This window comes from Ctenopharyngodon idella, chromosome 18 (genome assembly GCF_019924925.1).
Source record: "Ctenopharyngodon idella isolate HZGC_01 chromosome 18, HZGC01, whole genome shotgun sequence".
NCBI classification, from domain to species: Eukaryota; Metazoa; Chordata; class Actinopteri; order Cypriniformes; family Xenocyprididae; genus Ctenopharyngodon; species Ctenopharyngodon idella.
Genome location: NC_067237.1, coordinates 29,079,401 through 29,096,688, shown reverse-complemented (window position 1 = coordinate 29,096,688; position 17,288 = coordinate 29,079,401). Strand labels below are relative to the sequence as shown.

Below are 17,288 nucleotides of genomic sequence, written 5' to 3'. Positions count from 1 at the left end.
CTTCCTTTGTGTTCAGCAGAACAAAGAAATTTATACAGGTTTGGAACAACTTAAAGGTTAGTAAATGATGACAGATTTTTCATTTTTGGGTGAACTATCCCTTTAAAAACGAGAAATTAATGAGAAGTTATTTAGTAATGTACATGTGTGTGCGTATCATTAGTGATGGCGTGTGGGAGACCACAGGGCACGTCTGTGTATAAGGTGGCTGAGTACGCCCGGCGTTTTGGAGTTCCAGTCATTGCAGACGGTGGCATTCAGACGGTCGGGCACGTTGTGAAAGCCCTGGCGCTGGGAGCATCCACAGGTGTGTGTTTTTCTGAGTGATTTGCCTGAACGATCATTATTATTAATGGCTGGGATTTGTTTGCCTACATTTTAATGTCTGTGACCATGCCGTTCCCTTCTGCCTGTTTTGTTTTAGTGATGATGGGGTCATTGTTAGCAGCAACCACCGAAGCGCCTGGGGAGTATTTTTTCTCAGATGGCGTACGACTGAAGAAGTACCGTGGTATGGGCTCTTTGGACGCTATGGAGAAAAACAACAGCAGTCAGAAACGTTACTTCAGGTAAACACTCTTACACTCAGACAACTGCATGTGTACATAGATAAAGTGTTTCTTCAATTATGAAAACTATACATTTTTGATCTGTGCACAGGATTTTTTTTTTTTTTTTACATTTAATTCTTTTTTTCTGAAAGCCATGAACATTTTAACCACAGTGTCATTTCCAGCACATCTCAAATGATGTATTGTGTTTAACAGCATCCTCTGGTGGATATGAGAGTGATGGAAATTACATTTTTATAACTAATTTTATCGCCAGCATTTAAATTATCCTAAATACAGTTAAATAAAATGTTCACATTTCTGCATAATTTGACAAAATTACAGTTTGGTTGAAAATAATGCACAATGTAAATTCATAATTACTTACAATTTTCTTTATTTAGTATCATATTTCATCTAAAGTATGCTCTTCATTGACACTATCTCATTGGTAACCAAATACACAATTTTTTGAAAAAATGTTTATGTTGGAAATTGATGTACAGGAACTGATGTACATTATTTTTGAAAAATTAATACAATTTTTTTATATATTAATAAATATTGAAATGGTTTATTCAATTAACAATTCATATTTTAAATTATAAATAAATATAAATTATATTTACCTTGAATTCTCTTTATTTTCTTCACACATTACATGCATCACATTTCATTTTATTAGGGGCAAAATTTTTGTTGTGGAAGAAAATGATACCAAAATAAACGGACAGGTGTGATTTTTGAAATTTTTTTAACTTTTTTTTAAAATAAATATTGAAATGGTTTATTTTTAGTTTTTGGTTAGACTTAACTTTTTGTATTAGTCTTATAGTACTTTATAGTAACAATTCATAATTTAAGTTTTTACAGTCTAGGTCTGAAATCAATAAAAGGGTGAAACAATAAAATATATACATAAACAGTAAAAAGTATAAATAAACAATGAAAGCATTATTTTAATGTGACCTTCATATAACAAAAATAAAAAAGTTTAAGGTAAAAGTTTAAAGTAAAAATCATAAAAGTGCCCGTAGTTGAAGAAACACCCCAATAAGATACATTTCATCTGTTATATTTAAAACTATTGTATTGTATGCAATGTATAATGGGTTGTGTGTGTATGTGTGTGTTTTCCAGTGAAGGTGATAAAGTAAAGGTAGCTCAGGGAGTCTCTGGCTCAGTTCAGGATAAAGGCTCGATACACAAGTTTGTTCCATACCTCATCGCTGGAATTCAACATGGCTGTCAGGATATCGGTGCAAAGAGCCTGTCCATTCTGCGGTAAGAGTGGCACTTTTACTTATAGACATCTGACGAGCTTGACAAAAGTGACTTTTGTGACTTTTAATTCATGTTTATTAGCTTTGAGGCCATCTATAAGTGAGTATATGCTGTATATTAGTCACTTTTACTCTAGCAGGTAGTTAACTACATTAACTTTTAGCAGATATACACATACACAAGCCTTTCTTTTCTAGACCAAAATGGACAAAACTTTTAGCATATATACTGTACATATTTAATAGTTTTTTTCTTCTGGAAAAAAAGAACTAAAAATCTTGATATTCATTCTGCACTAAAAAAAAAAAAAAAAAAAAAAAGTAATTTTCTCTGGAATGAGAACATCCCCTCCTTTTAAATTATAAATATCACCTACATCCAACTAGTAGCTACCGTAGTAGCAACTGGTTCATTGTGTGCCTTCAGCTGTGTGTCTTCAATGTTTCTACAGCATTTTCTGTCTCAAACATCATTTCGATCTGAAAGTGTCTTCATTGCTTTCATCCATGGTATTTGATTTTGCCAGGTTGAAATGTTAACCAAAGTTTACTGGCTATATAAAAAAAAGACAAGCTCTTTAATATGTCTCGCCCCAAATTCCACAAACAAATTCCAAAACGAAAAAGAATTTAGTCTGTTTTTATGTATATCTGTTAAAGTCTCACCTGCGTTACATATAGATCGATGATGTACTCCGGAGAGCTGAAGTTTGAGAAGAGGACAATGTCTGCTCAGGTTGAGGGCGGAGTTCATGGACTGCATTCGTAAGTCTCCGCCCACTCACTTAGCCCCACCCACGTGTCTTTTTCCTCACAGCACATGCCCTCAAAAGAATGGTTGTAAACACATTTCATGTTGTTAGAATTCTTACCATTCACATAAAACTAAAAGTTCAGCGGTTACACTTTATTTTACAGTACAGTGTACTTATATATAAGGTAATATAAGGTAACTACATGGGTTATGGTTAGGTTTAGGGGTAGGTTCAGGGTTAGTACCTAGTTATAACCATGTTATTGTAATTGCTATAACAAGTACGTAGTATGTACATGCGAAACAGGACTGTAAAATAAAGTGCTACCAGTTTAGCAATTCCCTCTCTGTTTTTTTTAAGTTCCTCCCAGAGACCCTCAGTCCATCCCTTCTTACGTTGTCATGGAAAAGTAGAGTTTACATGTGAAAATGTCTTCTCTTCCTTTCTCTTATGCCGTCATCATAGATATTCTTTTGTGCCATGTAAGTACTCAGCCCTCATGTCTCTTATAATAACGTTGAGTTCTGGTGGAGGGGATTGTGTTGTAAACACTGGTAAGGTCTGGACTCTTTAGTGGGCATTGAGACCATTTTAGTTTCCTCTTACTGTCGTATCAGAGACAAACCTAGTGTCCACTGTCCCAGTGTCCTGCTGTGGTTGTGTATTCGTAACACTCTCTGAGACTTGACATTGAAAGGGAGGTTATCTTGAAAGAATCCCAGTCCTACTTTTAAAGGGATAGTAGACAGAAAAGTGCCATGGAAAGTACACTACCATTCAAAAGTTTGGGGTTAGTAAGATCCCCTTTTTAATGTTTTTTGAAAGAAGTCTCACCACAGCTGCATTTATCTGATGAGTATAAACTGTATTACAGTTTAAAATAAATGTTTTCTTTAACATTTTCAAGTATAATTTCTTAGTATTATCACTGCTGAAAACAGTTGGGCTGCTTAATAATTTTGTGGAAACCATTGATGCATTTTTTTCAGGATTCTTTGATGAATAGAAATTTAAAAACATTTATTTGAAATAGTTTTTTTTTTTAACTTTATAAATGTCTTTATTGTCACTTGATCTTACTGACCCCAAAATTTTGATAGTGTATTTGGTAGTGTATCAAAAATAAATGGTCCATATGACTTATATGACTTATCATAGCCTTATGATAACTTTGTGTGAAGAACAGACCGAAATTTAAGTCGTTATTCAAATATTACACCAGATTTGACGTCTGTTAGGCCAGTGGTTCTCATGTGTATCATAACTGACATTACTGATATTTGGAAGCACAAATTATCTTTGAGGCTGAATATTGATTTAAATTTTAGTCTGTTCCTTGCTTAAAGGAGTTTTTATGATACTTCCATGGTGCTTTTTATTTTCATTTTTGAGGCAGACTTTTCCTTTAATTGGCTGTGCTAAAATGTTTGTAAAAACCCTTAATTTGCACTGATCACTTTGAATGTTTGGACAATATAAGAACATTAATTAATGCTGTTTCTTTTCTGTTTCTGGCAGTTATGAGAAGCGGTTATATTGAGCCCGGGCAGCAGGGGGCACATGAGAGCAGGACCCAATGTCCCGTCACCCGCCGTCACAAAACACAGCAGCTAAACGTGATTTCTGTTATCCTCAGCCCCTATACTTTTTCCTGATGGCTTTGGATAAACATTAAAAAAATAAAAATAAAACTGTCTGATTGTAATAAAAGCCAGCAACAGTACTGAATGTACTATGGACTGTTTTGATTCTCTTTGTTTATTTATTTTCGGTTCTCCCTGTAAGAAATTAGACTTGGCAATAGAGAGATTATTTTCAAAATGCTATGAATGTACTACACCATCTGAAATATGAGGATTCTACGTGTGTGTATATGTGTGAGAGAGTGTCTATGAACATTTATGATACAGTATGTGATATAAATGGTATGTTTTGTCAAACTGTCAAAATGTTCTAATTAAAATTGTCTGTTGGTTTATTAGCAATAATACTTGTCGTGGTATATGAGAAAATCATGTGCATATCACATTGCCATTAGAGTGTTATGAGTTAAATGTAATCTGAGAAATGCATTTGGTTTTTATTTTTATTTTTCCAGAATAGCAAGTTTGCAGGCTGCTTGTGTCAGAGTGCTTTTCAGGCTATCCCGTTAGTCACATAGCACTAGAACAATGTTATTTTATGGATCAGATTATCAGTATCAGCCTTAAAATCAGGGATTCTGTACTGTTACTCGCCTTACACTAGTCAATAATGTACACAGACTTTAGAGATGCTCATTTTTTAAAGTTTATTTAATAGTTTCACACATTTGCATCATTTAGATATATCAAACATTTTACAGTATATAAAAGTAAGCAATTGAGATTTTACAAGGCCAGAAGTGAAGGACAGTAAAAAAAACATTTGCTGTAAAAGTGACACTTTCAATTTTGGGCTCCATTTTGTAGTTTGCCAAGACTGTTGTGTTGTCATTCTGAAGATAATGCAGTTGAAAGAATAAAGAATGAGTTTTATAGACTGTGTTTTTTTTATTGTGTTCCTGTAGTATCCTGTAGTTTCTATTTATAACTTTTCTTAAATATTTTAAATGTTTAACAACATTGTTATATATTAAATTGTATATTTAAATATGTTTATATACCCCTTTATAAAGACAGAAGCATAATGAGAAATGTAATTCAGAAAACTTTAATTATCATTTAGGAGAAGCAGCGACTGGGCCATTTACTAAGCACAGAGAGAAAAAGCATATCTTAAACATTTGCAAAAAAAGAGAAAAGTCAACAGTGAGACGATCTTAGAGAATATAAGCTGCTCTGTCTGTTAGTCTTTTGCTTCATGTGTTGAGCTTCTGCTGTCAATCACAAAGATGTGCACTAAAATATGGCAAAGGCATAAGCTGTCACAACTTCTTGTTATTACATCTCCACGGCCAACAGAGGGCAGTATCTGCACCAGAATGTCAGGCATTATAAGCATTTGATTTTGTAAAGACGGAGGCTATGTTCGAAATGGACTACTAGCATATGACTGCATACTTTGCAGTTTATATATGTGAAAGATGTGCATTATACAACAATAAAAAAATGTCTTGCTGTAGTAGGCTCTGCTACATTGTTGTCACATGAGGTGTTATACGCATACAGAAAATTCACATACTACAGAAACAATGCAAGCAGTATACTAGCATGTTATTCCGAACATAGCCACAATATGCAATATGCTGCATGTGAATTGGCAGATAAACATTATTTCAATAAGATCGTGACATGAGTACATGATGTACATTTAGTATTTAATATGAAACTGCAGGGATTTTTCTGTTTTTCATTGTTATCTTCACGCAGCCTTTTGCTAATGACATCTTTCCCATAAGTTTATGCTTCAACAGAACATGTACAGTAGGTCTCATTCGAGAACAAAATGTTACCCAAGTAACAAAGCTGCCACAAATAATTGGGTTATGATAGTGCTGCAATGAATTGCAAATGAGTTCTATAGAATGTGTCTCTATACAGTAGTAACGTTGCCAAATGAGTGTTTAGGTGATCCATGCTGTAACAGCAAAGCCAAAGACTCATCATAAAAAATGTTCGCAAGTGCTAGCTTTATTGCTGAAAGGTACACAAAAGCCTCATGTTCTTTTTTAAAATTAGTCTTGATTCTTTCAAAGTCTTTTGATCAAGTCGAGCATTTTCAACAAGATTATATGTGATTTGTTAAAAAACGGGAAGTGGGTTTTAGGGAACTTCTCACAGTTGATAAAGAACATCAATCTTTCAGAGGTTGCTGTTTGCCATTTTGTCCTTGTCATGTCTCCTTCTAAAACAAAACATTTCTTTCCACTGAAGCAGAATGTTTCAACAGCAAATTCCCTGTCTACATCTATCTTAAGAAAATTTCTGTAAATTGGAGTAGCTAGGGCTGAAATTACTGTGGGTGTTAGGTTAGTTGATTCAGAGATTTCTTCCCCTAAAGGTCAATTGTATCACTACTGATACTGAGTGCATCTATCTGCCTGCAGACGTTGATGAATTCGGCCTGAACGGCATGCTCATCAACACGAGACGTTGTCTCCACATCCACGCTTCCTCTGGAGGACGTAGAGCCCAAGGCTGTGTACCGTCTGTGGAGTCGCTGCCCAGACTGTGAGCCCCTGTGTAGACTATTCTGAGACTGTTGTGCTGAGTTTAACCCACTGCAATGGACCGAGACCTGAGCTGGTCTCCCAGATATAGTGCTCCATTGCCTGGGTCGGTTGGGTACAGTAGCAGGGTCCACATCCCCACAGGAGGCAGTGCGGTACAGGCTGGGTTCAGTGGAGTTTCCCCAACAGGGTTGTCCATCCGGGGGTCCGCGCGTGCTAAGAGAGAGCCTAGAGGAGCCGAACAGGCTATGCTGGAACAGAGCTTCGCTGTTCAAGGCCTCGTCGATGCTTCGTCGCAGGTCGATGGGCGAAGGGGGCCGCAGATCTGCCGTGGAGTCGGCATCCAAGCTGGCAAAGGAGGACGCATGGGATCCTTTGCTCTTCTTTGCGGTTTGGGAGAGCTGTGTGGAAGACTCGTGCTGAGGGCTGCTGGGATAATGGAGGTCCAAACCATCAGATTCACTGTGCGGAAGCTCCACCAAGGTGTAGAGCGGCACACTTTCGCTTTCCCGCCGTACTATTCCCTCACACAACCCCAGCTTCTCGGTGGGCCGTAGTGACCAGCCACACCGACTTGAGAAGATGGTGGGTTTTTCCCAATGTGGTTCCTTCTGTAGGTGGCTTTTTGAAGAACCAGCTGCAGGCACCAGATTTTGAAGGGGGCACTCCACAACAGAGAAGAGGGTGAGTGATTACAAGAGCGAGGGTGAGACATACCCCTGTTTCACAAACTCGGCAGCTGAGCTGGAATCCCCACCAGGGCCAGGGCATCAGGCCAACCATGACCCCACCGGTCAGCCCTCCAGCGTTGAGCATGGCATAGAGTCGTAGACTGCCACATGCTAAGAGAAAGAGGGCAGAGAACACCCCAGCCCTGGCCGCCCTTTCCCACATCTGTGCCTCTGTGAAATGGACACCTGCTGGCGTGGCACGATGGCCGCTCAGGAGAGCTCTCGTTCAGCCGGTAAATGTGCTTGACGTCTGGCCGGGCGCAGCAGTAGAGAAGCAGGTACGTCAATGACAGGAGAGAGGACATCAAGACAAAGGCTGCAGGCGGTATTAGAGGCACAACTTGCAGGGTGGGAAAAAGTTGCAGTATTGCCATGGAAGCCATCACTATCGCTACGTGCAGCAGTACTAGGGCGGCCAACAGGCAGGTGCTGCGCTGCAGGGTGTTCTGGGAAAGTAGCTGGGTACAAGAGCGAGCAGTTAGCAGTAGCAGCAGCAGGCCAAATGATGCCGTAAGACAGGGATAGGCAGCTTCGTGTAGCAGTCGTGCCCAGACTACGGGAAGTCGCTCTTTTTGGCCATATGGATCGTAGAGGAGCCACAGAGCCCGGCTTGAACCTGTCAGTAGCTGGAGAAGGTGGAGGAGGCTAAAGTGGGCACAACCAGAGGGCCAGCGCAATGGCAAACACATCAGGCTGAGCACAGACAGCACAGCCACAAGCGAGAACACACAGCCGAGCCCGTATACCTGCAATTCCCATGCCAGGCCCCATGTGGCCATGGCAGCATTCCAGTCAGTCAGTAGAGGGACTAACAGAGGCGGAGTCAGGGCTTCGAGGGGTGGGGTTATGACACCAGGGGGTGTGGTTTCATAAACAGGAGGTGGAGTGGACAGAGTGTTGTTAGTAGAAGCGTGATTCTTCGAAGAGTCAGGTGACTGACAGATCCCAGTACCAACCAGGTTGCAGTCCGGAAGTGTGGAAGACTCACGCCAGTCACCACCTGGAGATGTTGAAATACAACATAAAGTTTAGTTTAAGATGCATTTACTGTGTATTATATTTCAACTTTTCAAAAGTGACAATTTTCAAAAATGTAAAAAAAAATTTTTTATGTGCAAAACAATATAAAGTGAAACCATTTCATATTATTTATTCATATTATAACTGTTAAAATGGAATCTGACAATGTAATCCAGCTGTTTATGCACTCACGATGTTATATTCACAAAACACAAAGCTAATGTTCTCCACAAGCAGCTTATGAATTTTTTTAGTTTTAGTTTTTGTTTGTTTTTTGTTGCATATAATTACAGCACAAGAGGTATTTAAACCACAGAGAAAACAAAAAAAAACAACAACAACAACAAAAAAACCTCGAAGCATACAAATCTAAAAATCTAAAACTAGAGGTAAGTAGATCGTGTTCCAGTATGAAAGGCAGGGGCATGAATCTTACACCATCAATACACCATCAGCCATAAAGTATATAAAACAATGACTATGTTAATTAGCTACCAGAGATGTGGAAGTAGGCTGTTGTAAATGGGTCGCACTTCATCCCTGACACACATTCACATACGGCACAGATAAGAGGGCATTGACCCTGTTGCCATTCTCATGTGTGTGACTATTTAAAAACTAGAAACTGACACACTTTCATCACTTTACGTCACATAAATACCTGTGCATGGAAATGAGAAGAAGGGGCTTCTCAAGCTTGTGTTTCTGAATACTGCCTAATTTTTTACAAATAGCCTGTGCTAATTGTGAACCCTGTTGTTTATTGCAGGGTTAATTGATTGATATTGCTTATCAGTAATTTTTTTCTACATTAGTAATGATCCAGAATACACTGGGGCTGCAACTCTGAGTCAGCATTAGTCCTTTAGCATGTGTTAATTAAGGTCAGAGGATCTGGCTTACCTTTCCCCCGCCTAAAGATTGAATGGTTGACCTCTGTTCACAGGAAGAGATTTCATACCACAACAAATTTTTAATTTTCTCATGAAAATTTGTTTCAGTCATATAAACAAATTGTCATTTAAGGCTATATTTACCTCAGAAAAGTTAACCAATGTCCATAGCTAATCAGTTTATATACACAATTCTTGTCACATGATTCCTCAGAAATCATTCTAAAATGCTCATTTGGTGCTCAAGAAACATTTATTATTAGCAATGTTGATATCAGTTTTAGCCGTTTATTATATTATATTATATTATATTATATTATATAATGAGAAATCTATTACTTTTCCTTGAAAATGTTTTTGATTCACCAAAAAGAATTGCATCATAATAGTCATTAGCATGTGAATCGGACTACAAGTACCATATTGTATGTTTGTTTTTGTGTGCAGTCTAAAAAGAATCACCTCATTAGAGACTAAAATAAAGAAACAGGTTACATATGCAATAATTATGAACCCAGATAAAGGAGCATACTGAAGACCTTGAGTTAAATTATTCCAATATTTACATTATATTGCCAAAAGTATTGGGACACCCCTCCAAATCATGGAATTCAGGTGTTCCAATCACTTCCATGGCCACAGGTGTATAAAATCAAGCACCTAGGCATGCAGACTGCTTCTACAAACATTTGTGAAAGAATGGGTCGCTCTCAGGAGGTCAGTGAATTCAAGCGTGTTACCGTGATAGGTTGCCACCTGTGCAATAAGTCCATTCCTGAAATTTCCTCACTAGTAAATATTCCACGGTCAACTGTTAACTGTTAGTTGCCAACTTTCTGCAGAGTCAGTAGCTACAGACCTGCAAACTTCGTGTGGCCTTCAGATTAGCTCAAGAACAGTGCGTAGAGAGCTTCATGGAATGGGTTTCCATGGCCGAGCAGCTGCATCCAAGCCTTACATCACCAAGTGCAATGCAAAGCGTCGGATGCAGTGGTGTAAAGCACGCCGCCACTGGACTCTAGAGCAGTGGAGACGTGTTCTCTGGAGTGACGAATCACACTTCTATGTCTGGCAATCCGATGGACGAGTCTGGGTTTGACGGTTGCCAGGAGAACGGTACTTTCCTGACTGCAGTGTGCCTAGTGTAAAGTTTGGTGGAGGGGGGATTATGGTGTGGGGTTGTTTTTCAGGGGTTGGGTTTGGCCCCTTAGTTCCAGTGAAAGGAACCTTGTGGAAAGCCTTCCCAGAAGAGTTGAAGCTGTTATAGCTGCAAAGGGTGGGCCAACTCCATATTAAACCCTACGGATTAAGAATGGGAAGTAATTAAAGTTAATGTGCACGTAAAGGCAGGTGTCCCAAAACTTTTGGCAATATAGTGTATATATATATATATATATATACACAGATGGAACAGTACTTTCTTTCTACTTCTTGTATCCTCCCAGATACATGTAAATTCAGAAGCTTTGTAAAGCACTGGAAAGCCATTACATTCTGCTCACCACCAGAAAAAGATAATGTGTTAGAATAGAGGTCATTCTGACAATGAATGCTTCAGTACCTGCTTCAGAATAGGTTCCAGTGACCTTGATCACAGTGGTGGTCAATTGGCCATTTTGTTCCTTTTTCATTTGGTCAAGACCCTCACGCTCCTCTCTTTCAGGGTCAGCTCTTGTCATATTGAGTGTCAGCTCTGTCAGACTATCTGAGAGAGAAAGAGAAGATTAGAAACCTGTTCTTATAAAAGAGGAACTGAGAGCTAATACTAGCTCAGAAAGTCACAGTACAATCTCTCATTTCATTTAACCTGCTGTTGTTTTTGTTTTTTACCCATTGACCTCAGCTAAACATTAATTCCAACAGATTAAAAAAAAAAAAAAAAAAAGCTGTAAATTGCATTCAGTTTCCCAATGAGTCACTAGGGGGCATGTATCCCACTCACATCTGCAGTGATGAACAGCTTGTTCGCTGCTGGAATACTGATATTTTCACTGCAGCTTGAGGAACAGCTAAGAGCAAAAGGTGGATGCACCATTGATGCAGTCATTATAGTTTTTATGCCTAAACAGCATTACCAAATAGATGCAGTAGAAGTGCAATGATTCCGATATGTACACATTCTATTAAATTTAAAATGTGTCACAATCATTTCTGAGCAGCGATGTTGCCCTGCTAATAATATTATACCTGAGTAAAAGTGAATATACTGTCTTTATTAAAAGTGACGGAGTAAAAAGACCCTGTACCACAAAATAATGACAAGAAGTGTTGTCCTTGAAAGACTCTTATGAGCCATTTTTTGTAGTGAATCAAAAACCTCTGTGCAACCACAGAAGTCTAATTCACAAATGACTCTCATGAGCCGATTCTTTTTAGTGATTCATAAGAGCATACAGCATCAACAGAGTAGTCTGATTCATGAACAAATACTCAAATGAGCTGGTTCTTTTTTGGGATTTGTGAACCAAAACATACAGTGTTACAAATATAGTGTAATTCCCAAACAAATGACTCATGAGCCAGTTTAATAAGACGATCAAGTTACCGGTTTAAATCAGTCTGTCAAATCCATTAACAGAATCCATCAGAATGCTTAATGAATCAACATATGACTCACTGTTTATTATTATTATTATTATTTTCAGCTTCACTAGTTGTTGAAAATGATATATCACCTTCACCAGTTATAAAGGGTTAGTTCACCCAAAAATGAAAATTCTGTCATTAATTACTCACCCTCATGTCGTTCCAGACCTGTAAGACCTTCGTTCATCTTCGAAACACAAATTAAGATATTTTTGATAAAATCCGATGACTCAATGAGGCCTCCATTGACAGCAAGTTAATTTACACTTTCAATCCCCAGAAAGGTACTAAAGACGTATTTAAAACAGTTCATGTGACTACAGTGGTTCTACCTTAATGTTATGAAGCGATGAGAATACTTTTTGTGAGCCAAAAAAAAATAAAAATAAAAATAACGACTTTATTCAACAATATCTAGTGGTGGGCGATTTCAAAACACTGCTTCATGAAGCTTTGAAGCTTTATGAATCTTTTGTATCGAATCAGTGGTTTGGAGCATGTATCAAACTGCCAAAGTCACGTGAACCATTGAAATTTCGAAACACTTATGATGTAACAAAGCCTCATTTACTGAAACCACGTGGTGTGTATCAAACTGCCAAAGTCACGTGATTTCAGTAAACGAGGCTTCGATCACGTGACTTTGGCAGTTTGATACGTGCTCCGTAATCACTTTTTTATTGGTTAAAATGAATGGAGAATATCTCGTGTTTTTCCGTGGCTGCTCGAGCCCTCAGGATAGGCGCTTATGGTTTTATAAACAAGGCCCAGTTCTACCCTGGATAAAACTGCTTCAAATGTCTGTTTTGTTGGCAATAGGCGCCTAAGTGCATATAATGTAAACAACACGAACGTAGTGAATTCATAAATTCATTATTCATCATTCATACGCTATATTCATCATAGTGATTCAAAAGTTATCCATGGATAATGCGATGGTGTATTGTGTGTTTAAATACAGTTGTTTAGCTGACCATTGATAGCTTGTAGACGATCTCTACACAAAAGCCACGTGTACTCGTGACTCTAGCTCCGCTCACAGGACACGCCTCCAGGCGCTCGGCTGTTTTCGGAAATACTCGGTACAGTGTATGTATCTTTTATAAATATGATTAAACTAAAGACTTTTTGGAGATATGAAGGATGCACTACTACTCTATAGGTACTTAGGATTAACACGAGATTGGCAGAAACTGTGTGTGATAAGCATGTGTATGCTTGATTATCAGCACCAGACCAGCATGAAACATTATGATCCAGCAATGAAATTCATCTTGGTCTAAGTTGGTCTTTTTAACAAAAAGAAAATCAGATCATTGAAACGTATTTTGCATGTATTTTATGAATAGATACACTTTCACACGCTATCAAGTTCTGTCACGACATGGAGAGCTGGCTTTGATGTTTCATTAATTGGATTACCTGTAGAAGCATCTGTCAAATCCTTTGTTTCCTCAGATGGCCACAGATAGTCTATCAGCCCTCTTGGCAAAGTGGTACCATCTAAGGTTCCTCTGGCATATGGTGTTTGGGTAGCACTAGATGACTTCCACAGTGTCTGATAGTTGCGAAATCTTGTTTCAGCATTAATCTGAGGTGTCTTTGTCTCTGTATTCCAAGCAATAGGTGTCTTTGACTCTGTACTCCAGGCCTGAGAAGATTTAAATGATTGGTCAGTATTTCCTTGCTTACTAAAATTTGGCCAATCAGAGGCTTCCGTTTGAGGTCCCTCTTCATCGTTCTGGATGTCTGAAGGAATTTCAGTCTCAGTGGAAGTCAAAGATTTGATCCATGGTGTTCTTGTGGCTGGAAGTCTTGACAAATGATCCTCCATTGTGACATAGGGGTTTTGTTCAGCTAAAAGGTCTACCTCAAGGTCTCTGCTAGTCACCTCTGAATGTAGTGCATTTGGGGATAAACTGAGAATGGCTGGAGTAGTCTTGTCCATTTGTCTCAGTAGGAACGTCCACGGTGAGCTGCTAGATGGTTCTGGGTCAGTGCTGGCCCAAGCTCTTTCATTTCTATTTAAAGATACAGCATACAAACTACAACACAGTGAGAAACTGAAGACCAGCAGTAACGCTTCTCTCTGAGGGGTCATGCTGACACTCCTCTAAAGATGTTACACCTCACAATGTCACCAGGCTGTCTCCATTTGACTTTCACATCTTGCGCAGGTTCTGCAAAAAAAAAAAAGAAAAAGAAAAGCTTAAGATAAGAACAGCTGGGTAACTGGATTCAACCAGAAAGTGATTTCTAGGCATGCAACAATATTAAAAAATCTATACTTATTTGAAAAAATACAAATGTATAAATTAGTATAATAGTAAAATTCTTTGCAAAATAAAATATTATTATATTTATAAATTATTATAAATCTATATTTCCTTGCAAAATGATAAAATAAAAATGCATAAATAAGTATACCTCTATACTTCATTTGCCAATAAAATAATATTTATACATTTTTATAAATCTATATTTCTTGGCAAAATAATAAATAAAATAAAATAAATAAAAATGTAAAAATTATAAAACTATACTTCATGGCAAAAAAAAAAAAAAAAAAATATATATATATATATATATACATATACATTATAAATATATACTTCTTTGCAAAATAATAAGATAAAATAACACATAAAATAAATAACAAAACAAAATACAATAAAACATCCTTTGCTATCAAATGTTATGTTAATATTTAAATATCAACAGGCAATTTAAATGTCCAGTATTGGCTTGAAAAATATTTAAGTACCCAATAAAAATCCAATAATATTGAAATTAGGTATCTACAATATAATGGTTATCAGTCTATATCTGTGATTTTATTAAATGTATGATATGATCTTATAATCAGTATGGTTCTGATATGTGATATATAATAGAGCTGCAAGAAAAAGTATGTGAACCACTTGCAGAATCTGTGAAAATGTGAATAATTTTAACAAAATAAGAGAGATCATACAAAATGCATGTTATTTTTTATGTAGTACTGTCCTGAGTAAGATATTTTACATAAAATATGTTTACATATAATCCATAAGACAAAAAAATAGCTGTATTTATTAAAATGACCCAGTTCAAAAGTTTGTGAACCAATGATTCTTAATACTGTGTGTGGTTACCTGGATGATCTACGACTGTTTTTTTGTTTTGTGATGGTTGTTCATGAGTCCCTTGTTTGTTCTGAGCAGTTAAACTGAGCTCTGTTCTTCAGAAAAAATCTCCAGGTCCCAAAAATTATTCTGTTTTCCACCATCTTTTGCATATTTGAACCCTTTACAACAGTGACTGAATGATTTTGAGATCCATCTTTTCACATGGAGGACAACTGAGGGACTCAAACACAACTATTAAAAAAGGTTCAAACATTCACTGATGCTCCAGAAGGAAACACGATGCATTAAGAACAGAGCTCAGTTTAACTGCTCAGAACAAACAAGGGACTCATGAACAACCATCACAAAACAAAAAAACAGTCGTAGATCATCCAGGTAACCACACACAGTATTAAGAATCAGTGGTTCACATACTTACGAATGGGGTTATTTTAATAAATTCAGCTATTTTTTTTGTCTTGTGGATTATATGTAAACATCTTTTATGTAAAATATCTTACTCAGGACAGTATTAAATAAAAAATAACATGTATTTTGTATGATCTCTCTTATTTTGTGAAAATTTTGCACATTTTTACAGATTCTGCAAGTGGTTCACATACTTTTTCTTGCAACTGTATATATAATATTGTAAATCTCTAACGCCAAATAAATATCTTCCCACGGAACTGGAGGTTTTGTCCCCCAACAGCGGCACTAAGCTAAACGTTGAGTGGCGTATTACAGCCAGAGCAGAATTTACACACCATCAGTCTTATTCGATCCCCTCGAGTCATGTGACCCAATTCAGAAAAATGTACCTCACAGAAGAGGAAAGCAACCAAACACACACTAATACATTCTATATGAATCAATTCTCATTACTAAGATTGCAGGTAGCCTGTATTGTGACTAACAGTTTGCAATTTTATTAGACTGCTTAGATTTATGTCAAATGATCTGACAGCTGCTGCAGTGCACACTCCTTAACTCACATTAACCTTTCCTTTTTTTGCTTAATTGCATTTTAACTCATTTCTCAACTCTCTTTCCTCTTATTTCTGTCTACTAAAGTGGATGCAGCATTTATCATTAAAATTTTAGCATTAGAGAGAGAGAAAGAGGGGGATGCTGGTCTACATTACCAACCAGTGCAGCCCTGTTCAATGCATCTTCTCTTCAGCAGCAGCATGCAGTGACACATTTCCACACCGAAGCAACTGAACTCACATAAAAATACACGAATAGACACAAACTTTAATTGTGCCAGAAGATGTGCTCACCACGGGAAGCATGGATGAAGAGTCTTAAATAGGAGTAATCCTTCACCCTGCCGTCCTGCTGCGGAAAGATTTGATTCTGTCTGTGCTTGCGCGTGCCTGTGTGTTTTAGTGCTCTCTCTCTCTCTCTCTCTCTCTCTCTCTCTCTAACACACACACGCATACCCATCTCTCTACTTTTCGCATGGACACACACACATGGTGCTTGACACACCCCCTTTTAGTATCCCATCTCCGCTCTCTCTCTTCAGGTGTCTGATCCCTCTCTTCTGATTCAGTTAAGCTGTGTCTCTAGTTTCCAGAGCTGGATTAGCCATGTTAGGTGTTTGACTTCCTTTCTCTTACATCACTGAGCATCAGAGCAGGTCCTCTACTGCATTGATGCTGCTAAAAAGCAAAAAAACAAAAAACAAAAAAATATTTGTACAGTATTCACAGCTTTAAAAACAAGAGGATGGACCTCTCCTCCCAGTTAAGCCAATCAATATACAATATTGAACGTAATTTTCTGAATCCCACAGAGAGTCAGAGATCAATGTGCAGCAATAAATCAGAGTGTTAAAAGCGTGCAAGAGTGACTGCTGCTCTATTTTTCATTATTGTTGATAGAGATAAAACCTTCTGCCAAGAAAAACTCAACCAGACTTCTTAATCAGTTAAACTAGCAAAGCAACTTGGTCAATCAGCTTCACCCACAAAACAACATGGCTAATGCTCATCCACTCATACTTCAAGCTGGGCAGTGTAGCTAAAATGTGTACATAGCATGTACCAATCAAAAGTTGGGGGACAGTAAGATTTGTTTTTTTGAAAGAAAGAAAATTAATAGTTTTAATCAGCAATTGTCACATAGTTTAATGATAATCCACAACAGGCAGGCAGGCAGTGCAAACACATAAGTGACAAATAAGTGACTGAGGGGGAACAACTTA

The 17,288-nt window shown here is 37.6% G+C and overlaps 3 protein-coding genes across 7 annotated transcripts in view; 1 reads left to right on the top strand and 2 right to left on the bottom strand.

Annotated features, from left to right (window-relative positions):
* impdh1a (IMP (inosine 5'-monophosphate) dehydrogenase 1a) overlaps window positions 1-5,109 on the top strand; it is a 101,395-nt gene extending 96,286 nt beyond the window's left edge. For 3 of the 5 annotated variants that reach the window (XM_051869564.1, XM_051869563.1, XM_051869566.1), the window contains 6 exons: window positions 164-307; window positions 425-569; window positions 1,692-1,835; window positions 2,516-2,599; window positions 2,950-3,071; window positions 4,108-5,109. In XM_051869564.1, coding sequence (XP_051725524.1) covers window positions 164-307; window positions 425-569; window positions 1,692-1,835; window positions 2,516-2,599; window positions 2,950-3,071; window positions 4,108-4,244 — 776 coding nt within the window. In that variant the 3' untranslated portion in view covers window positions 4,245-5,109. The remainder of the gene's footprint in view (window positions 1-163; window positions 308-424; window positions 570-1,691; window positions 1,836-2,515; window positions 2,600-2,949; window positions 3,072-4,107) is intronic. The other 2 variants (XM_051869565.1, XM_051869567.1) reach the window with 2 other exon arrangements.
* A 155-nt stretch (window positions 5,110-5,264) lies between these two features.
* LOC127499360 (proline-rich transmembrane protein 4-like) lies at window positions 5,265-7,431 on the bottom strand (the record flags this gene model as incomplete). The annotated part of the gene is made up of 1 exon (XM_051869572.1): window positions 5,265-7,431. A coding segment is annotated over one exon (867 nt), but the record flags the coding sequence as incomplete, so codon positions are not given.
* Window positions 7,429-17,016, bottom strand: LOC127499356 (uncharacterized). Its single transcript, XM_051869562.1, has 4 exons — window positions 16,360-17,016; window positions 13,392-14,149; window positions 10,945-11,088; window positions 7,429-8,470 (listed from the first exon to the last, which is right to left on the bottom strand). The coding sequence occupies exons 2-4, from the start codon at window positions 14,068-14,070 to the stop codon at window positions 7,464-7,466; spliced, it is 1,830 nt and encodes a 609-aa protein (XP_051725522.1). The 5' UTR covers window positions 14,071-14,149; window positions 16,360-17,016; the 3' UTR covers window positions 7,429-7,463.
* Window positions 17,017-17,288: the final 272 nt, after the last annotated feature.